Source organism: Jaculus jaculus, chromosome 6, assembly GCF_020740685.1.
Source record: "Jaculus jaculus isolate mJacJac1 chromosome 6, mJacJac1.mat.Y.cur, whole genome shotgun sequence".
Taxonomy (NCBI): Eukaryota; Metazoa; Chordata; class Mammalia; order Rodentia; family Dipodidae; genus Jaculus; species Jaculus jaculus.
In genome coordinates, this window is record NC_059107.1 from 6,383,475 (window position 1) to 6,406,104 (window position 22,630).

General features: G+C 45.8%; 1 protein-coding gene across 7 annotated transcripts; it reads left to right on the forward strand.

Annotated features, from left to right (window-relative positions):
* Window positions 1-651: 651 nt before the first annotated feature.
* On the forward strand, window positions 652-22,139 carry Zfp2 (ZFP2 zinc finger protein). Of its 7 annotated transcripts, none has more exons than XM_045153578.1 (5): window positions 652-715; window positions 4,018-4,161; window positions 16,884-17,010; window positions 17,253-17,416; window positions 19,912-22,139. In XM_045153578.1, exon 5 carries the CDS (start codon window positions 19,989-19,991, stop codon window positions 21,363-21,365), a length of 1,377 nt encoding a protein of 458 aa, XP_045009513.1. In that variant the 5' UTR covers window positions 652-715; window positions 4,018-4,161; window positions 16,884-17,010; window positions 17,253-17,416; window positions 19,912-19,988; the 3' UTR covers window positions 21,366-22,139. The 7 variants fall into 7 exon arrangements, with proteins under 7 accessions (XP_045009513.1, XP_045009512.1, XP_045009517.1 ...); XM_045153577.1 differs by having other exon boundaries at window positions 17,309-17,416; XM_045153582.1 differs by having other exon boundaries at window positions 17,313-17,416.
* The last annotated feature ends 491 nt before the right edge of the window (window positions 22,140-22,630 follow it).

Here is a 22,630-nt window from a genome sequence, read left to right on the forward strand (position 1 = left end):
TTGCTTCAAAACATTATTGCACCAAAAGTTAAGAAACAAAATAAGTTCTTTTTTCAAAAAGCGTGGTGGCACATGACTTTAATTCCAGCACTGGGGAGGCAGAGGTAGGAGGGCTGCTGTTAGTTCGAGGCCACCCTGAGACTACAAAGTGAATTCCAGGTCAGCTTGGGCTAAAGACCCTACCTCGAAAAACAAAAGCCCCACCAAATATCAAAATCACAGTGTTCATCCCCAAATGCCATAGCCTTCTTCAAAGTGGCCAATCCACTTGAAACTTCCTGACCCGGGTCACGTGTTTCAAGTAAAGGAGATTCTATTAACTTTTTACCCAGCGTCAATTTGGAAGTGCTGGGAGCAGACGGAGGGCAGGGAGGGTTCAGCAGTCTTGGGGTGCCAGGACATCTCTAGAACATTTCTACCTTATCTCCTCATCCTTCTCGCAACGGGGTCCTTCGAAGTAGGAGAAGGTCCCCTGCCCGTCTCTCCTGACAGGCTCTAAAGAAGGTTTCTTTACGATAGTGGGATTGAGAAATCGCAGAACCAGAACCACTTCCGGTGTCGCAATCCCAGAACACGCGAGCGCAGCGTGGGAGCCACCTCCGGCAGCGGCCTCGGGCTGCGCCTGCGCACTCGGGCGTACCCGGGCCTTGTGGGAAATGTAGTCCGACTGGCGGGGCGCGGCGACGAGTGCCCCCCGGCTCGTTTGGAAGCAAGGGTGAGTGCGGTCCCGCCACCGGTCATCTAGGGCTCTCCGAGGCTTCCCCACGAGCAGCCCGGGAACGCCGGTCACCGGGCCGCGGGAGGACACCGGGAGCGCAGTGCGGCGGCGGAGGGTCCACCCGTCCCTGCAGGGCCGGGGCGGGGGGCCGCCCAAAAGTGGCCGGGTGAGGATTTGGCGCTGCGGCCCTAGGTGCCCAGGACATCGAGCCTGAAGGCTCAGGCAGACGCTTGGACCCAGGCTCCTCCTCGCGAGCTTGTCCGGGTCCGGTGCATCCCTGCCTCTGCAGGGGACCTGGTCCTATGGCAGTCCCGGAGGATGCTGGTCTGCGATCCCCGGTCTGGGCGCCCAGCCCTTTTTGTAAACCGCTCGTGGGGCCCGCCCTCCAGTGTTCCAGAGGAGGTGGCCTGGGTCCCACCTTCCCAAGAGTGGAGACAGACGCCAATCTTGTCCATGCAGGCTCTGCTGGAGAGCTTCCCCAAGCATTTCTTATCTCAGAAGTTTCACCGGAGGTCATCTAGAAAGTTCACGAACAAAATCATTCGAAATTCGTTCAGATTTGCATGTTGGCTTATATATGTATAAGCAAAGAAGAATTTTGTTTTTTAAAAAATATAACAAGTGAGATTGGGCGTGTTCAGGATGGTATGGCCATAGACCAAAAACCAAAACCAAAACCAAATGAATATTAGTATCCCTTTCTCCTGTTACCTTTTAAAATTGAATTATGAAATGCATTTGGTAAAGTGCTTGAAGTGCACCAACCTTAAGTGCCATTATTTTTATTCTTGTTACCATCCAATGAATATAGTTGATAAATTCTTTAAAAAATTGTTGCAGATATCTACTTAAAACACTTTTAGAAACTAACACCAGTTTTAGAAGCAGTTAACATTGTCATTTTAAAATGAGAGTGAGGGAAAGTATGACTGTGCCATATCTATTTTTTTTTTTTCCTTAGGCTTTGTGCTTTTTGCCATCATTTTTTTTTTAATGTAAATGATACAGGCCATCTTTATTGCTGTCTCAGTCTGTGAATATCTTCAAGTAAAGCTTCTAGATCAAGGTTACAAGGCCTTTGATACCTCCTGTCTTACTCTTTACAGAAAAGTGGTAGTGTAAAGAAACAGTAGTGTGACATTACCGACCCACACTTGGAGGGTTAGTAGTCTCCGACCTTCGGACAGGTGTAAATGATAGGGTTGTTTTAATTGCATTGTGAACACACATGAAATTTTTTTTTAATTTATTTATTTATTTATTTATTTGAGAGCGACAGACACAGAGAGAAAGACAGATAGAGGGAGAGAGAGAGAATGGGCGCGCCAGGGCTTCCAGCCTCTGCAAACGAACTCCAGACGCGTGCGCCCCCTTGTGCATCTGGCTAACGTGGGTCCTGGGGAAGCGAGCCTCGAACCGGGGTCCTTAGGCTTCACAGGCAAGCGCTTAACCGCTAAGCCGTCTCTCCAGCCCACACATGAAAATTTTATGCAGCTTATCTTTTTTTTTTTTGTTTTTAATTTTGGTTTTTGAGGTAGGGTCTTGCTCAAGTTCATGGTGACATGAATTCATTATGTAGTCTCAAGTTGGCCTCAGACACACAGCAGTCCTCCTACCTCTGACTCCCAAGTAGTGGGGTTGAAGGTGTGCACCACCACATTCAGTGCAGTTTATCTTTTCTTATATTTTATTTATTTGTAAACACATAAAATAAAAATATATGTTATGAATGAGTGGTTTTGTTTATTTAGCAATACCACGTTCTAGTTAATATAACTTAAAATTCTAGTATGCAAGTTCTCTTTATGTTAAATATTTTAATGGAAATGATAGACATATTTGTGGTTTGTGGTGTGATAATTTGATAATGTGTACAATGTATAATGATCAAAGAGGGCAACCAGTATAATCCATGACCTCAGATATTTGTCATTTCTTTATGCTGGGAACATTAAAAAATTTTTTCTTCAGCTGGGAATGGTCTTGTCCTCTTGTCATCCCAGTACTTTGGAGGCAAAGGCAGGAGAACCAGGACTTGTTGATCATCTTCAGCTGTATAGTCAACTAGATAATCCAGCCCGGGGCTGGAGAGATGGCTTAGTGGTTAAGGTGCTTGTCTGCAAAGCCTAAGGACCCAGGCTTGAGTCTCCAAAACCCATGTAAACCAGATACACATGGAGGCTCGTGCATCTGGAGTTCATTTGCAGTGGCTAGAGGCTCTGGCATCCCCATTCTCTCTCTTTCCCTTCTTTTCTTTCTTTCTAAAAATAAACTTACTTTAAAAAAAGAAAGAAAAGAAAATCCAGCCTGGGCTATGTAAGAACCTGTCTTGCTCCCCCCCCCCAAAAAAAAAGCCCTGTTCTCCTAGTTACTTTGAGGTATAAATTAAGTGATTGATTACAGTAGTCATCCAGATGAGCTGTAGAATGTTAAAACACGTTCCTCCTATTCAACTGTAGTTTTTACATCTGGTGACCAACCTCTCTCTCTCCCTGACTTCAGTGTCCAGTAGCCACTACACTACTCTCCACTTCAACGAGATGGACCATGATGTTGGACTTCGTTAGCACTTTTTTAAAAAGTTCATAAGGGCTGGAAAGATGGTTTGGGCTGGAAAGATGGCTTAGCAATTAAGGCACATGCAAAGCCTAAGGGACCCACTTTTGATTCTCCAGGTCCCACATAAACCAGATGCACATGGTGGTGATTTGCAGGGGCTAGAGGCCCTGGTGTACCCATTCTTTCTCTCTCTGTCTCTGTCTCTCTCTCTGTCTGTCTCTCTCTCTCTCTCGTGCGTGCACACACCCATGCCCATGCTCACTTTCTTACCTCTCTCTCTCTCTCTTTATCTCTAATAAGTAAATAAAAATAACTAAATCTTTTTAAAAATTCATAAAAATTATGACATCAGAATAGATGAGAAACTTGTTGGAAAGGGATTCAGCAGAGGGAGGACTCGTGAGGGGGAAAAGGGAGAGTGGGTGAGTGGGGATTCTAATCATGATACATTGTTTATATTTATGGAAGTTGTCAATAAGTTTTTTTCAAGTTTCTAGGCTATTGTACCACACAATTAACTTTAATATTTATAATAACTATTGTTATTTAGATAAAGCTTTATTAGGAGTTAATAGATTCATTACAAAAAGGTGACAACCCAAGATACATATCTATCTAGGAATCTAGCATTTTTCTTTGTGTTCGTTGTTGTTTATATATCTAAATAAGCTTGATGAAACAAACTTTATCAATAAAGTTTGTAAATGTTCTTATTTTACAACTCATCCATGTATCTGTAGGAATCTGAATGTTTGTGGCTGCAGTGTCTGTCCCGGCCTCCTCTCCCTCTCTCAGCTCTGCCTTGTGTAGAATCAGCATATTTCCAAGGAAGGACCCATAGGAAAGAAGGCGATGGCTGCTGCTCCCCTGCCCTCGGTGCTCAGGTGAGTCTTCTTTCTCAGCCAAATCTTCCTTTTCCTCACACTCTTTGTTGGCTTCACTGCAGAAGACAGAGTTGTTGGTATATCAGAAAGCTGGATATTGTTTACAAAGGCCCCCTCAGCATCCCTCGCATCTGATATCAGCTGCCACTGGACACCCTGGTCTGAGATGTTCTTGATAGGTGTTCAAATGTTAGAAATAGAACCAAAATCGTAGGAGAGATGAACTAGGGCTTAATGTAGGCTTTTAGAGTATCTGGACTCATACTGTACTAGATATAGTCAGAATGAGCATGTGGAATAGGTAATAGAAGAACAGCTTGGCTAGGTTTCCAAGGAGGGTAATTAGGGTGACAAGAAGAGGGAGTGCTTACCCATCTCAAAGTTGGGAAGGGATGACCAGAGAGGATTTGCCATAACAGGATCAGAGGGTTCTAAGTTAAATCTTGAGTCTACCATTCAATAGCTGTGTTATCTTGGACAAGTGATGTGAAGTATCATTTCTTCATGGTAATGATAGAAATTGCAGCTGTGAATATTTGCCACACACTCAGCATTGTTCAGTCCCCTGGCTTGTCACCGTTATGTACCCGTTCCATAAGTTTTATGAATGGTCAAAGAAAATTAAGTGAAAAGAGTCTGACCCAGTTCCTGGAATGATGGATGTATTTAGTAAGTGACAGACAAGTGTAGTCTTATTCCAGCTGAGTGTGGTGGTTTAGCATTTCAGTGTAAAGCAAATGCAGCAGTGGCTGCTGGACATGCTTGACTGGACTGAGAGAATCAGATAAGAAGTTTGAGGTCTAGTGCCAAGAAGGACTTTATGTGTGCTTGGTGGGCTGGTGAGGATGCAGTTGGAGTCTGAAGAATTTTGGTAAGGTAGTTAGAGTGGCATCTTAAAGGAAAAGACAGGAGAAATCATGGAGCTGAAGTTGTGAGGAGTCCACCCTTTTTTTTTTTTTTTTTTTTTTTTGTCCTGAGAGATGCTTGAAACTGGAACCTGCTGTTCCTGGGGTCTGAAGCTATTCCTTCTTCAAAATAAAAAAGTAAGTTAGACATTGGGGGACTTGGCCCTAAGTGTTTGGTTTTTATTTTTCAATTTTGTTTATAAGTTTAAACTTAATTGTGTTATCTGTAGCATAGAAGGGTTTGTGGCTTAACCCAAAAACTAGTTTTCTGGCATCAGTGTAAGATCTTAGTCTTCCTTTTTTCTAATTGTGGATATCATGTCTCCTTCTTCTAACATGAACCACCATCGCCACTCCAGGCACACCAGGACTGAAACCATGATATCTTCATGGCAAACTCCACTACCTACCTGATGATGTTCCCAGAAAAACTGTTTCATAAAATCATGTATTAGAGTTACGTTAACTATGTTTACCAAAGAAAACTGGATGGTGTCACAGAAACACAATCTCAGACAGAGTTTGTAACTGGTGGTCCTTGCCGGACAAACTCCAGCTGGAGGTTTGCACAGCTGAAAGGGGAGCTGGCTTTTTTTTTGTTGTTGTTGTTTTGTTTTTTTTGTTTTTTCGAGGTAGGGTCTCACTCTGGCTCAGGCTGACCTGGAATTCGCTATGGAGTCTCAGGGTGGCTTCGAACTCTTGGTGATCCTCCTACCTCTGCCTCCCGAGTGCTGGGATTAAAGGCGTGCGCCACCACGCCCAGCGGGAGCTGGCTTTTTATTAGGAAACGGTCATCTGTTTACTCTCAAGGTTATAGGTAAAAGTTTAAGTTGTGGGTAATAAATTAAGGAACTTGGAGCACTCTGGGGATTTTTTCCAAAAGCTAGTCATCAAAGCAGTTTAAAGAGAGGTTGGTGCTTATCCTATCTAGAGAAAAGACAGGGAGGAGTTATAAAGAAATTGTTGCAAATATCATGTGTGGATTTGGCAGGGAGTGCTTCTTGGCTGGGTAGGCAGCTGGCAAATCAGCTTAAAGAAACAGACAGCGGGGCTGGGGAGATTGCTTAGTGGTTAAGGCACTTGTCTGGGAAGCCTAAGAACTCAGGGTTGATTCACCAGTGCCCATGTAAGGCAGATGTACAAGGGGGTACACGCATCTGGAGTTTGTTTGCAGTGACTGAAGGCCCTGGTGTGCCCATTCTCATTCTCTCTGTCTTTCTTCTCTGTATCTCTCTCTGCTTGCAAATAAATAAATATTTTTTTAAAAAAAAAGAAAACAGAACAGCAAAAAAAAAAAAAATGTATGGAGTACAGCACACATAAGATTAATAAAGAAAGCCGGGCTTGGTTGCGCATGCCTTTAATCCCAGCACTTGGAGGCAGAGGTAGGATGATTGCCATGAGTTCAAGGCCACCCCGAGGCTACAGAGTAAATTCCAGGTCAGCCTGAGCTAGATTGAGACCCTACCTCAAAATAACAAAAAACAAAACGAAACAAAAAAACAAACTGAAGAGTGTCTACTGCTGGGGTTAAGTACCACGCCTATAAGACACGTATGGGGTGGGTTACAAGTTCAACTTCGAGGGCTGGGAAGATGGCTCAGGGGCTAAAAGTGCTTGCAAGACCTGACAGCCTGGGTTCGATTCTCCAGTACCCAAATAAAGCCAGGCGAGCAAAGTGATACATGTGTCTAGAGTTCATTTTCAGGGGCAAGAGGCCCTAGTGCATCCATGCTCTCTCTCCCCACTCTCTCTTTCTCTTTTTCTCCTCCCCTCTCTCACTTGCCTTGCAAATAAATAAAATAATTTTTTAAACATAATGTTTACAAGTTCAGCTTTGAATACCAAGCATCTCTCCCAGGTTTGGTTTTCTATACTGACAGTTTTTCTGGGAACATCATCAGGTAGGTAGTGGAGTTTGCCATGAAGATATCATGGTTTCAGTCCTGGTGTGCCTGGAGTGGCGATGGTGGTTCATGTTAGAAGAAGGAGACATGATATCCACAATTAGAAAAAAAGAAGACTAAGATCTTACACTAATGCCAGAAAACTAGTTTTTGGGTTAAGCCAGTTATCTATATCATTTAGGGCATCAGTGGTTTGTTGTTGAGCTTGTTTGAATTTTGTAAAGTGTTGTAATTTTTCTCTTAAATCACTTATTGAGGTAGTTAAATGATTAAGAGAGGAGGAAGATAGTTGTTTCTCCCAAGTAACAGTAAGTGAAACAAGATAGGGGTGACACAAATTTGATAAACTTAGTGTGACAGGTCAATTTAGAATGTATCTATATGGCTCTTGGATGATTACCCAGCCAAACAATGGTAGTGGTTTTTGTTTTTTTTTTCTGAGGTAGGGTCTCACTCTAGCCCAGGCTGACCTGGAATTCACTGTGTAGTCTCAGGGTGGCCTTGAACTCAAACCATCCTCCTACCTCTGCCTCCCAAGTGCTGGGATTAAAGGAGTGTGCCGCCATGCCTGGTCCAATGGTGGCTTTAATAGTAGCCAATTGATTTAAAATTTTCTAGTCAAGAGCAACCTTGTCAGAGAGTTCGGTGGTAACAGTTGCCATGAAAGTTTGTGACTGGTTGGCTGTTTGAAGGGAATGGCAAGGTAAACTGTAGCAGTAGCTGCAGCTGTGGGCAGGGCTATCAGGATGACAGCGTCTAACACCCCAGCGGAACACTCTTCTGTCAGGATGACAGCGTCTAACACCCCAGCGGAACACTCTTCTGTCAGGACGACGGCGTCTAACACCCCAGCGGAACACTCTTCTGTCAGGACGACGGCGTCTAACACCCCAGCGGAACACTCTTCTGTCAGGACGACGACGTCTAACACCCCAGCGGAACACTCTTCTGTCAGGACAGCGACGTCTAACACCCCAGCGGAACACTCTTCTGTCAGGACAGCGACGTCTAACACCCCAGCGGAACACTCTTCTGTCAGGACAGCGACGTCTAACACCCCAGCGGAACACTCTTCTGTCAGGACGACGGCGTCTAACACCCCAGCGGAACACTCTTCTGTCAGGACGACGGCGTCTAACACCCCAGCGGAACACTCTTCTGTCAGGACGACGGCGTCTAACACCCCAGCGGAACACTCTTCTGTCAGGACGACGGCGTCTAACACCCCAGCAGAACACTCTTCTGTCAGGACGACGGCGTCTAACACCCCAGCAAAACACTCTTCTGTCAGGACGACGGCGTCTTAACACCCCAGCGGAACACTCTTCTGTCAGGACGACGACGTCTAACACCCCAGCGGAACACTCTTCTGTCAGGACGACGGCGTCTAACACCCCAGCGGAACACTCTTCTGTCAGGACAGCGACGTCTAACACCCCAGCGGAACACTCTTCTGTCAGGACGACGGCGTCTAACACCCCAGCGGAACACTCTTCTGTCAGGACGACGACGTCTAACACCCCAGCAGAACACTCTTCTGTCAGGACGACGGCGTCTAACACCCCAGCGGAACACTCTTCTGTCAGGACGACGGCGTCTAACACCCCAGCAGAACACTCTTCTGTCAGGACGACGGCGTCTAACACCCCAGCGGAACACTCTTCTGTCAGGACGACGGCGTCTAACACCCCAGCGGAACACTCTTCTGTCAGGACGATGACGTCTAACACCCCAGCAGAACACTCTTCTGTCAGGACGACGACGTCTAACACCCCAGCGGAACACTCTTCTGTCAGGACGATGACGTCTAACACCCCAGCGGAACACTCTTCTGTCAGGACAATGGCGTCTAACACCCCAGCAGAACACTCTTCTGTCAGGACGATGACGTCTAACACCCCAGCGGAACACTCTTCTGTCAGGACAATGACGTCTAACACCCCAGCAAAACACTCTTCTGTCAGGACGACGGCGTCTAACACCCCAGCGGAACACTCTTCTGTCAGGACGACGGCGTCTAACACCCCAGCAGAACACTCTTCTGTCAGGACGACGACGTCTAACACCCCAGCGGAACACTCTTCTGTCAGGACGACGGCGTCTAACACCCCAGCAAAACACTCTTCTGTCAGGACAGCGACGTCTAACACCCCAGCAGAACACTCTTCTGTCAGGACGATGGCGTCTAACACCCCAGCGGAACGCTCTTCTGTCAGGACGACGACGTCTAACACCCCAGCAGAACACTCTTCTGTCAGGACGACGACGTCTAACACCCCAGCGGAACACTCTTCTGTCAGGACGACGGCGTCTAACACCCCAGCGGAACACTCTTCTGTCAGGACGACGGCGTCTAACACCCCAGCAAAACACTCTTCTGTCAGGACAGCGACGTCTAACACCCCAGCAGAACACTCTTCTGTCAGGACAGCGACGTCTAACACCCCAGCGGAACGCTCTTCTGTCAGGACGACGGCGTCTAACACCCCAGCAGAACACTCTTCTGTCAGGACGACGACGTCTAACACCCCAGCGGAACACTCTTCTGTCAGGACGACGGCGTCTAACACCCCAGCAAAACACTCTTCTGTCAGGACAGCGGCGTCTAACACCCCAGCGGAACACTCTTCTGTCAGGACAGCGACGTCTAACACCCCAGCGGAACGCTCTTCTGTCAGGACGACGACGTCTAACACCCCAGCGGAACACTCTTCTGTCAGGACGACGGCGTCTAACACCCCAGCGGAACACTCTTCTGTCAGGACAGCGACGTCTAACACCCCAGCGGAACACTCTTCTGTCAGGACGACGGCGTCTAACACCCCAGCGGAACACTCTTCTGTCAGGACAGCGACGTCTAACACCCCAGCGGAACACTCTTCTGTCAGGACGACGGCGTCTAACACCCCAGCGGAACACTCTTCTGTCAGGACAGCGACGTCTAACACCCCAGCGGAACACTCTTCTGTCAGGACGACGGCGTCTAACACCCCAGCGGAACACTCTTCTGTCAGGACGACGACGTCTAACACCCCAGCGGAACACTCTTCTGTCAGGACGACGGCGTCTAACACCCCAGCGGAACACTCTTCTGTCAGGACGATGACGTCTAACACCCCAGCGGAACACTCTTCTGTCAGGACGACGGCGTCTAACACCCCAGCGGAACGCTCTTCTGTCAGGACGACGGCGTCTAACACCCCAGCGGAACACTCTTCTGTCAGGACGACGGCGTCTAACACCCCAGCGGAACACTCTTCTGTCAGGACGACGACGTCTAACACCCCAGCGGAACACTCTTCTGTCAGGACGACGGCGTCTAACACCCCAGCGGAACACTCTTCTGTCAGGACGACGGCGTCTAACACCCCAGCGGAACACTCTTCTGTCAGGACGATGGCGTCTAACACCCCAGCGGAACACTCTTCTGTCAGGACGATGACGTCTAACACCCCAGCGGAACACTCTTCTGTCAGGACGACGGCGTCTAACACCCCAGCGGAACACTCTTCTGTCAGGACGATGACGTCTAACACCCCAGCGGAACACTCTTCTGTCAGGACGACGGCGTCTAACACCCCAGCGGAACACTCTTCTGTCAGGACGACGACGTCTAACACCCCAGCGGAACACTCTTCTGTCAGGACAGCGACGTCTAACACCCCAGCAAAACACTCTTCTGTCAGGACAGCGACGTCTAACACCCCAGCGGAACACTCTTCTGTCAGGACGACGACGTCTAACACCCCAGCGGAACACTCTTCTGTCAGGACGACGGCGTCTAACACCCCAGCGGAACACTCTTCTGTCAGGACGACGACGTCTAACACCCCAGCGGAACACTCTTCTGTCAGGACGACGACGTCTAACACCCCAGCGGAACACTCTTCTGTCAGGACGACGACGTCTAACACCCCAGCGGAACACTCTTCTGTCAGGACGACGACGTCTAACACCCCAGCGGAACACTCTTCTGTCAGGACGACGACGTCTAACACCCCAGCGGAACACTCTTCTGTCGGGACGACGGCGTCTAACACCCCAGCAAAACACTCTTCTGTCAGGACGACGACGTCTAACACCCCAGCGGAACACTCTTCTGTCAGGACGACGGCGTCTAACACCCCAGCGGAACACTCTTCTGTCAGGACGACGGCGTCTAACACCCCAGCGGAACGCTCTTCTGTCAGGACGACGACGTCTAACACCCCAGCGGAACACTCTTCTGTCAGGACGACGACGTCTAACACCCCAGCGGAACACTCTTCTGTCAGGACGACGGCGTCTAACACCCCAGCGGAACACTCTTCTGTCAGGACGACGGCGTCTAACACCCCAGCGGAACACTCTTCTGTCAGGACGACGGCGTCTAACACCCCAGCGGAACACTCTTCTGTCAGGACGACGGCGTCTAACACCCCAGCGGAACACTCTTCTGTCAGGACGACGGCGTCTAACACCCCAGCGGAACGCTCTTCTGTCAGGACGACGACGTCTAACACCCCAGCGGAACACTCTTCTGTCAGGACGACGACGTCTAACACCCCAGCGGAACACTCTTCTGTCAGGACGACGGCGTCTAACACCCCAGCGGAACACTCTTCTGTCAGGACGACGGCGTCTAACACCCCAGCGGAACACTCTTCTGTCAGGACGTCAGCGTCTAACACCCCAGCGGAACACTCTTCTGTCAGGACGACGACGTCTAACACCCCAGCAAAACACTCTTCTGTCAGGACGACGACGTCTAACACCCCAGCGGAACACTCTTCTGTCAGGACGACGACGTCTAACACCCCAGCGGAACACTCTTCTGTCAGGACGACGGCGTCTAACACCCCAGCGGAACACTCTTCTGTCAGGACGTCAGCGTCTAACACCCCAGCGGAACACTCTTCTGTCAGGACGACGACGTCTAACACCCCAGCGGAACACTCTTCTGTCAGGACAGCGACGTCTAACACCCCAGCGGAACACTCTTCTGTCAGGACGACGACGTCTAACACCCCAGCGGAACACTCTTCTGTCAGGACGACGACGTCTAACACCCCAGCGGAACACTCTTCTGTCGGGACGACGGCGTCTAACACCCCAGCGGAACACTCTTCTGTCAGGACGACGGCGTCTAACACCCCAGCGGAACACTCTTCTGTCAGGACGACGACGTCTAACACCCCAGCGGAACACTCTTCTGTCAGGACGACGGCGTCTAACACCCCAGCAAAACACTCTTCTGTCAGGACGACGACGTCTAACACCCCAGCGGAACACTCTTCTGTCAGGACGACGACGTCTAACACCCCAGCGGAACACTCTTCTGTCAGGACGACGGCGTCTAACACCCCAGCGGAACACTCTTCTGTCAGGACGTCAGCGTCTAACACCCCAGCGGAACACTCTTCTGTCAGGACGACGACGTCTAACACCCCAGCGGAACGCTCTTCTGTCAGGACAGCGACGTCTAACACCCCAGCAGAACACTCTTCTGTCAGGACAGCGACGTCTAACACCCCAGCGGAACACTCTTCTGTCAGGACGATGACGTCTAACACCCCAGCAAAACACTCTTCTGTCAGGACGACGGCGTCTAACACCCCAGCGGAACACTCTTCTGTCAGGACGATGACGTCTAACACCCCAGCGGAACACTCTTCTGTCAGGACGACGGCGTCTAACACCCCAGCGGAACACTCTTCTGTCAGGACGACGGCGTCTAACACCCCAGCAGAACACTCTTCTGTCAGGACGACTGCGTCTAACACCCCAGCAGAACACTCTTCTGTCAGGACGACGACGTCTAACACCCCAGCGGAACACTCTTCTGTCAGGACGACGGCGTCTAACACCCCAGCGGAACACTCTTCTGTCAGGACGACGGCGTCTTAACACCCCAGCGGAACACTCTTCTGTCAGGACGACGGCGTCTAACACCCCAGCGGAACACTCTTCTGTCAGGACGACGGCGTCTAACACCCCAGCGGAACACTCTTCTGTCAGGACGACGGCATCTTAACACCCCAGCGGAACACTCTTCTGTCAGGACGACGGCGTCTAACACCCCAGCGGAACACTCTTCTGTCAGGACGACGGCGTCTAACACCCCAGCGGAACACTCTTCTGTCAGGACGACGGCGTCTAACACCTTCTTCTATACAAAGGGCTATGTGGTTGTGTAGGGCGGTGTCCAGAGGGGCCTCAGAATCAGCCTGCGTTTCACAACTAAATAAACAAGGATTTAATGGCTGGGCATGGTGGCACATGCCTTTAGTCTCAGCACTCAGGAGTCTCAGTTAGGAGAATCACCATGAGACCGGCCTGAGCTATAAAGTGTGTCTCATGCTATAGTGAGTTCTCTCTCTAGTGGAATTCTACCTCAACAAAGCAAAACAATTTTAAAAAAGAATTTAAGGCATGATCCCAATATACAGGTTCTGTTCTTGTCAGACATATCCTGTAATTCAAAATCGTAGAGGTAAATATTATTGGTATCTTTTGTGTGAGTTTATAGTGATAACAGCTTTTCTTATTAGAAACAAGTAAGGGTTTTGGTTTTCTTGTGTTTTTTTTTTTCTTTTTTTGAACCTCACTCTAGCTCAGGCTGACCTGGAATTTACTATGTAGTCTCAGGATGGCCTTGAATTCATGGTGATCCTCCTACCTCTGCCTCCCCAGTGCTGGGATTAAAGGCGTGCACCACCACGCTTGGCTTCTTGTGCTTTTAAGGATCTCTCATATCACCTCATGTGTAGTATTGGTCAGAGAGTTGTTGAATGGGGTAGTGTTCACTATAATGTTTTCTTAGAGGTGGCCCCAGGTGGTGGTCTGATGTCCATCATCGTGTCTCAGTGATTGAACTGCGGATCACGGTAAGCCTTCACTGGCTGAGATGGAATGTATCACGCTCCTGTAAAAACAGAACTGCAGCACATCCCTTGCCCCGGGTTAAAAGTTGAATTGGGCTGGGCGTGGTGGCGCACGCCTTTAATCCCAGCACTTGGGAGGCAGAGGTAGGAGGATCACTATGAGTTCAAGGCCACCCTGAGACTACAGAGTTAATTCCAGGTCAGCCTGGACCAGAGTGAGACCCTACCTCAAAAAAAAAAAAAAAAAGTTGAGTTGGAACTTGCCATTGAGGTTTGTCTTTGTGTCCTTATAAAACCAAAGTTTGGGGGGAGAAACAGTATTTTTTAAAATAGAGTGTATATTTGTTCTCGGGGAGTGTACCCCCTCTAGATTCCCCCTTTTTCTAAGTTGAGCTTTAAGCACTCATTTTATAATGGCTTGTCCTACGGTGTTATAAGGAATTTTAAATATCTATTGAATACCCCAAATTTTATAGAAAGTTTTGAAAGCCAGCAAAGTATAAGTAGGTCTATTATCTTTTTTAACTTTTTGAAGTTTCTTAGGGGGAAAATTGCTGATAACATGTGTTTTTATTAACATGTTGATTAGCTTTTTCGAGACTGACATGTGCCATGGATCATTTCAGAGAACATGTTGATAGACACACAAATATATTTTAATTTATTAGAGGGTTTATCATGAGTAAAGTCTATTTGATATAATTGATTATTGGAAATTCTTTTTCAAAAAAAATTTTTTTAATTAAAAAAAAAAGAAAAAGGAAATTCTTTTTCAGAAGAGCTTGAATCAAGATTGTTTTGGCCTTAACATTTTTATCTATCTATCTAGATATTTAAAAGCCCTGTTATTGTTGAAAACGTTTTTAGCATTCTTTTATTTATTATTATTTGCAAGTAGGGAAGGAGAGAGAGAGAGAAGAGATGTGGGCACACCAGGGCCTCTTGTCACTGTGAACTCCAGACACATGTGCCACTTTGTGTGCCTGGCATTAGGTGGTACTGAGAATTGAAACCTGGTCAGTCAGGCTTTCAAGCAAGTACTTTAACCACTAAGCAATCTCTCCAGTCCTAAAACACTTTTTATATTTACATATTTTTATAATTTATAACATTTGTGTAATTTATTCAGATCTTTTGTAAACATGTTTAAATATTTTAGTTTAATTTTTCAATCATATTTACCTTCGTACAATATCACAGAGAACAATCTAAATTTGTTTTTAGAAAATATCCTATTGATATTAGGATTAATTAATTATTTGTAAGCAGTAGGAGTCTTATGAGATATCATAATTGAGATAGTCATCTAAATAAAATATTGATGAAGACTGATTATTGCTATCTTAGTAAAATAACTTGGCTTTAAAATTACTTAATCTTGAGAGAGAAATATGTAGCAATTAATCTGATAAATATTAGAGGCACTTTGTTTAACATAAAGCAATTTTATGTTTTTATTTAAGGCTGCAGACAGAGGGAAGGAGTGTTGAGGGAGAAAGCTGTGGGCAGAGGGGAGTGGTGAGGGAGAAGGCTATGGGAGAAGAGAGGAGAAATAAGCAAGTGCAGACTGGAAGCAAGTGAAGGGGCAACTAGTAAACAGCCTGAAGTTTCATCATTGGTGGCTCTGGAGAAGAGAAGGAGCCTAAAAGAAATGAGAAGGGGCTGGGTAGATATCCCATCCAGAAAGTGCTTGCCTTGCAAGCATGGTGACCAAAGTTTGATCCCCAGGAACCCATATTTTTTAAAAGCTAGACATGGTGGTTCACAACTGTAATCCCAGTGCTGCAGAGACAGATAGGTTGATCCTTGGTTCACTGGCTAGCCAGTCTAGCCAAATTGTTAAGTTTCAAGTCTGTCAAAACGTTGCATAAGGGCTGGAGAGATGGCTTAGCAGTTAAGGCACTTCCCTGCAAAGTCTAAAGACCCAAGTTCAATTCCCCAGGACCCACAGAAGCCAGATGATCAAGGGGGAAAATACATCTGTAGTTCATTTGCAGTGGCTAGAAATCATGGCATGCCCATTCTTTATCTGCCTCTTTCTCTTTCAAAATAAATAAATTTTAAAAATATTTTTTTACAAAGTTGGATGAGCCAGTCATGGTGGCGCATGCCTTTTATCCCAGTACTCGGGAGGCAGAGGTAGGAGGATTGCTGTGAGTTCAAGGCTGCCCTGAGACTACATAGTGAATTCCAGGTCAGCCTGGATTAGAGTGAAACCCTACCTCAAAAAATAAAATAAGGGCTGGAGAGATGGCTTAGCGGTTAAGCACTTGCCTGTGAAGCCTAAGGACCCGGGTTCGAGGCTCGGTTCCCCAGGTCCCACGTTAGCCAGATGCACAAGGGGGCGCACGTGTCTTGAGTTCGTTTGCAGAGGCTGGAAGCCCTGGCGCGCCCATTCTCTCTCTCTCCCTCTACCTGTCTTTCTCTCTGTGTCTGTCGCTCTCAAATAAATAAAATAAAATTTTAAAAATAAAATAAAATAAATAAAAAACTTGGATGAGGTCTTGGGGAATGGCTCAGGAAGTTTGCTTATAAGCATGAGGAGCTGATGAACAGCACCTACGTAAAAAGCTAGCATAGCTGGCCACATGCACCGAAACCCAGGGGTATCCTTGGAGCTCACTAGCCAGCCAGTCTGACTGAAAAGCAACATGGGCTCCAGGTTCAGTGGGAGACCGTGTCTGAAGGAAACAAGGCAGAGAGTGATAAAGGACACCAGATGTCCTCTTCTGGCCTCTCTACAGGTATGCACAGGGCATGTATATATGAACACACACACTAAGAGAAAGGTGGATGGCATTCCTGAAGAATGACAAGGATGTCCTCCGGCCTCCACTCACCTTCACCCATCCACTAGCATACACACTTGCAAACATACAAGAAATCAGAGGCAGGAAGTCTGTGGTATGTTTTGCAAATCCTTTGGGGAAGGACTTGAAAGTCGCTACAAGACAGTAGGTGTCCCTTCAATGGGAGATTCAGTGGAGGACCAGAAGGAAGCCTGGAGAACTTGGCAATGTGCAAACTCTGGATCTTGTTCTTTCCAGATTTCCTTGGACCTCACTTCCAGGTTAGCCTTACGTTCTGTCCTCTCAGCATCTCGTGCAAGCCATGAAGAGGGTGTGGAGCCAGTGCTGCGCTCACCTCTTCCCGGTCGTCCTGCCGCACCTGCAGGTGGGTGCTGTTAGCCCTTCTAGAGTGGGAGACATGGCGTCAGAGGCAAGGTGACATGCTGGGATTTGGACATGGGTGTTTGGCCTCTCCCTTTAGGTCTAATGCTAATTCTAAACAAAAGTGTCATAACTTCCCTTCTTGGCCTTGACTAGTTCATTATTTTCTATTGTAAAACCTCAAACTGTGGTAACTAGCCCAGTTTCATTGGGGCCTTGTTGTCTTCATCAGCACTCTGGTTTTAGGTCTGGGTTGTTGAATGCTGTGTTAGATACTGCTTTTGTTTCACAAAAACGTAAAGACAGGGATGCTCCAGGTGCAGCAGGGAGCCTGCTAATGTCGAAGCCGAGGGATCACAGTCATGATGCAAGTCAGATGATGTTCAGCAATGAAGGAAATGAAAGTTAAGGTATGTGTAAAGTTTTAATTTATGTATGTCTAAGGCTTTATAAATCTTTTATCAAAGATTATGTATAAAAATATAAAGTTGGGGATTCTATAGTATTTTAAGCTCTCCAAAAAGATACTCCTAAATCTGGAAGCCTATTGGTTGTATGTGATTTTGAGGCATTTTCAGAATGTCCTGGGTAGCCACTTCTGTGTGTGTACATGTGTGTGAATATATATGTGCATGTAGATACAAGCCCACACATAAAGAGAATTTGCATACAAAGTCCCTGTTACCTTTATATATACATGAGTCTCACTAATGCTTTTTTAGTATTTTATTTATTACTTATTTGCAAGTAGAAAGAGGTAATAAGAGTATGGGTGTTCCAAGGCCTCTTGCCACTGAAAATAAACTTCAGACATATGCACCACCCTGTGCATCTGGCTTTACATGGATACTGGGGAATTGAACCCAGGCCATCAGGCTTTGACATCAAGTGCCTTTACCTTCTGAGCTGTCTCTCCATCCCACTACTGTTTAATGAATACATCTACCCCGTTTTGCTTCTATTACTAAGAAAATGAAGTCAAAGACTTTAATAGATAGAAAAATCCCCATAAGGGTTGTTTGTCCTTCTGTAGGGATGTGTTGCCCAGGACCTTAGCACCCTTTTATCTGGGTACTCTCCCTGGGTTCCTGTGTGACCACTCTCTACTCTGCAAAGTCTTGGGTTCAATGCTGCCTTCTCAGCAAGGCTTATTCTGACCACCCTGTTTAAAACTGCAGGCCTTTGCCTATACACATCCCTTGTCTTTTTTTGTTGTGTTGCTTTTCTTTTTCCTGTTTGTAAATGCTGTTTTACTTAAGATGTTGCTGCCCTTTGCACTCATTAAAATTTAAGTTCCATAAGGGCAGAAAATATTGTCTTCATCATTCTTCCTAGTTGTGATATATGTAGTCTTCTGTATACATACATACATGCATACATTGCAGGATAGGTGTACCTAAGTATGTATGCTTATAAATATATAAGTAGGAGACATAGTAGGAGACATGCGATATCATAGTCTTTATATCAGTTTGTGGTTGTACTATTTTTCTGGTAATTGAACCAAATTTCACTCCCACCCGCAGTATGAAAGCTACTGAACATATTTCCAGAACCAGAAATTGCCAGTCTGGTTGATTGTATTTTGCTATGCACACGACTGCTAATGATATTTCTTTGCAGCTTTGATCTGCCTTCCCCACGTTCCTGTTGAGATCTGGCATCTTTACTTATGTTTACAAACCACTCGGGTTTCCACTTATTCAAGGTGTGGGGTAGCACTTCATTTATTCCCAAAGACTTGAGTTCTATAGCTCATCACACTATAGTAAGCTGTCACATGAAAGAACTGTGAGCTGTATTCCACAAGAGAGCTGTCCTCTGGGATCCTTTGGGGGGTGTTTTGGAGGTAGTTCCTGCTCAACTTTCCACTTGATTTTCCGTAAGCAGCTCAGGCAGGAGGGGAGAAGCCGTGTCCATGTTTACTTCTTGATTTTCAGCCTTGGGTTTATTTTTGGTGCTGGTCTCCATTGACTTGGATCAGCAGGCCTAAAGCTGGCTGACAGAACTCAGTGCCCTCTCCTCCTTCCTCAATGTCCCAGTACATTTTGTCTGGAATAAAAATGGTATCTGAGAATGTGAAGTCTTATAACTCCTTTCCACAGTTAGGAGATTACCCCACTCCCCACCCTGCAACCACTAGCACCCCAGTTCTGTTGCAGGAAGAATATTTAGTTAAAGGTCTGGCTAGCAACCTCTCACATCTGTGAGTGGAACACTGCTTAAAGGTTAAGGGGAAAGCCTTTAAGATTGCATCATCCTCCCACAAAAGTTGGTCAAGTGTGTTTTATGCTTTAGGTTGTAGATTAATGTTCCCCAACATTTGTATGTTACTTTACTTTTTTTATCCAGTTATTTATATTGTATTTTATATTCATGAAAGCTGAGACACAGAGAGACAAGTAATAAGATGGTGTTAAAAATCCACAGATTGAACTTAGCTGTGTGACTGTAGGATCAAACATGTTTTTACTATGTCACATGGTTATGATTTAGGAAGATTTATTTGGTATAAAGTCCTAGGCAGGCTGACTGCAGGAAAGAAACTGCTGGAAAGAATACCAGCTGGACATGGCAGGTCTTCCTGATAAGCAACTTTCTTTCCTGGCTCTTGTGTATATTTTTCCTCAGCTGTTTTCATGATCTCTTCACACCACCTGAATGACCTCACCTTGTCTTTGCTTCTCCAGCAGATCTGTGATTATCTGATGCTAGTTTCCTGGCCCTCTGTGAATGTGTGCAATGTTCTTTCTCTTTCTTCTCATTTCTCTAAATAATTATAGAGATATCTTTAAAATCTGAAAGTTTTTCTTGCTTCAATCTTCTATCTGTCCCTATTTATACAGTTTCCAGTCTCCCAACACAGAAATCACTGTTTGAATTTTTTTTTTTAAATTTCTTTCAGGCTGGGAGCTGAGACTTGAAACCAGTGAGTCAATTTATAAGCCCAACAATATTGAAGATTTGCTGTATGGGGTCATAATGGAAAGGGGGAAAGTCTGGCGTTCAACTTTAGACAATACCTGGGAACCTGCTAGGTGGCTAGAAGGGCAACCGGAAAGAAATCTGAGCCAAGTGGTGAAGGAGACCTTCAGTGAGAGGAGGGCATGTGAAGGTAATAAACCTGAAAAATTTTTGAGTGAAGGCTCCATGTTCGATATACCACAAAGTCATTCTGTGGCAAAAAGGCTCCAGAGTTGGAATGTACATGAAAAAGATGACAAACAAAATTCTGAGTTAATGAAAACTCAAAGGATGTTTGTAGGAAGGAAAATATATGAATGTGACAAGTGCAGGAAATCCTTCAGCCAGAGCTCATCCCTCCTGAAGCATCAGAGGATTCATACTGGGGAGAAACCCTATAAGTGCAATGTCTGTGGCAAGCCCTTCATTGAGCGCTCTTCCCTCACTGTACATCAAAGAATTCATACAGGGGAGAAACCCTACAAATGTAATGAGTGTGGAAAAGCCTTCAGTCAGAGCATGAACCTTACAGTCCATCAAAGAACTCACACTGGAGAGAAGCCTTATCAGTGCAAAGAGTGTGGGAAAGCATTCCGTAAGAACTCCTCCCTTACACAGCATGAACGGATTCATACTGGGGAGAAGCCCTACAAATGTGATGAGTGTGGAAAGGCCTTCACACAGAGCATGAACCTGACTGTGCACCAGAGAACACATACAGGAGAAAAGCCCTACGAGTGTAATGAGTGTGGGAAAGCCTTCAGTCAGAGCATGCACCTGATTGTTCATCAGAGAAGTCACACTGGAGAGAAGCCCTATGAATGTAGTGAATGTGGAAAGGCCTTTAGTAAGAGCTCAACTCTGACCCTACATCAGCGAAATCACACTGGAGAAAAACCCTACAAATGTAATAAATGTGGTAAATCCTTTAGCCAGAGCACATACCTTATAGAACACCAGAGACTTCACTCTGGAGTGAAACCTTTTGAATGTAATCAGTGTGGGAAAGCTTTCAGTAAGAATTCCTCTCTCACTCAGCACCGCAGAATCCATACTGGAGAGAAACCTTATGAGTGCACGATATGTGGAAAACATTTCACTGGACGATCATCACTTACTGTGCACCAGGTTATTCACACTGGAGAGAAGCCCTATGAATGCACTGAGTGTGGAAAGGCCTTCAGCCAGAGTGCCTACCTGATTGAGCATCAAAGAATTCATACTGGTGAAAAGCCCTATGAATGTGATCAGTGTGGAAAAGCTTTCATTAAGAACTCATCTCTTATAGTGCACCAGAGGACACATACAGGGGAGAAACCCTATCAATGTAGTGAGTGTGGAAAAGCCTTCAGTCGGAGCACAAACCTTACAAGACATCAGAGGACTCATACATGAGAGTTTTCATTGGCCCTGTATCCTGATGAATTCCTCAGTGACAATCAGATTGTGTTAATATAGATATTAAGAAAAGTTACTACTGTTGAAGTACAATATACCATATCATATAAGAGCATAATTGAGACATCATATCAAAGTGGAGAACACTTGACTCTTATGGCAAAACTTACTTGATATTGGGCTTGTGTAGCTAATCTATGAATGGTGAAGATTCATGCTGAAGGTAGTTCTGTTATGCCATGCTGCAGATTCTCCTTGGGGCATCACAGGTCTCACACTGGAGGGCACACGTGACAGTGCTTAGCTGGACAACAGAAGACCTGGCATGTAGTCTTGACCTCCCACTAGCTTGGACGGGTCACCCACTTTCATCAGGTTACAGTATCATGATCTGGTAAATGAGATTCTTGGATCTAGAAGGCCTACATGGTTCCTACTGGTTAAAATGCCAGAAGCCAGGAGCAAGGGACATCTTTGGTCTCTTACTGTTACACATGTTGTCCAGGTGCTTCTGTTCCAGACTATTTCCTTGTATGTTTGATTTAAAATTCTCTACCTCTGTTAGTTCTTGTGATCCTTCATGTCTTCTCCCCTCCCTGAATTACTTTCTCTACTGCAATATAGGCTGGCTCCTACCAGGTGACCAACTACACAAATCCTAATGCAACTGCATGTGATTTTGGATTCTCAGTTAAGAGTCACTAAACTGTTGTTAAGCTGGTTATTTATATGACAATGTAACTTAAATATAGTCAAGTACTTGGGAATCAAATAAATTCCTGTGTTTCTGTGTTATTTGACTGTCAAACTAGGAAGTTAAAAGAGAAAAGTTGAACACTAATAGACATGGAAATCTGACATATTAATAAGACTTCTGCAACTGAAAACATTCAGCATCACCACAGAACAGTTTATAGACCATGGTGATAGAAATCAATTTATTTCACACATACTGACTGAGCCCTAAGTATGAGCCATACACCATCAGAAAATCCAAGTAAACTATTCAATGGCAATGTGATGGGAGAAGAAAGGAAAATCCAACCTAATGAGGCAGAGTCCAGGAAAAATGGAAGCTGGAGAAATATGGCTGTTTTCACAAGAAGGAAGAGTCTAGGGTGATTAGAATTTTCTATTTGGGTAGATTGGGGAACCACAGTCAAAAATGAAGTGGACCAGTTTTGTGTGGTAATGACACCTTTGACTTGAGGGCACTGTGATGAGTCTGGAATTTATCAACCAGAGTGCTGATAAGCTGGAAA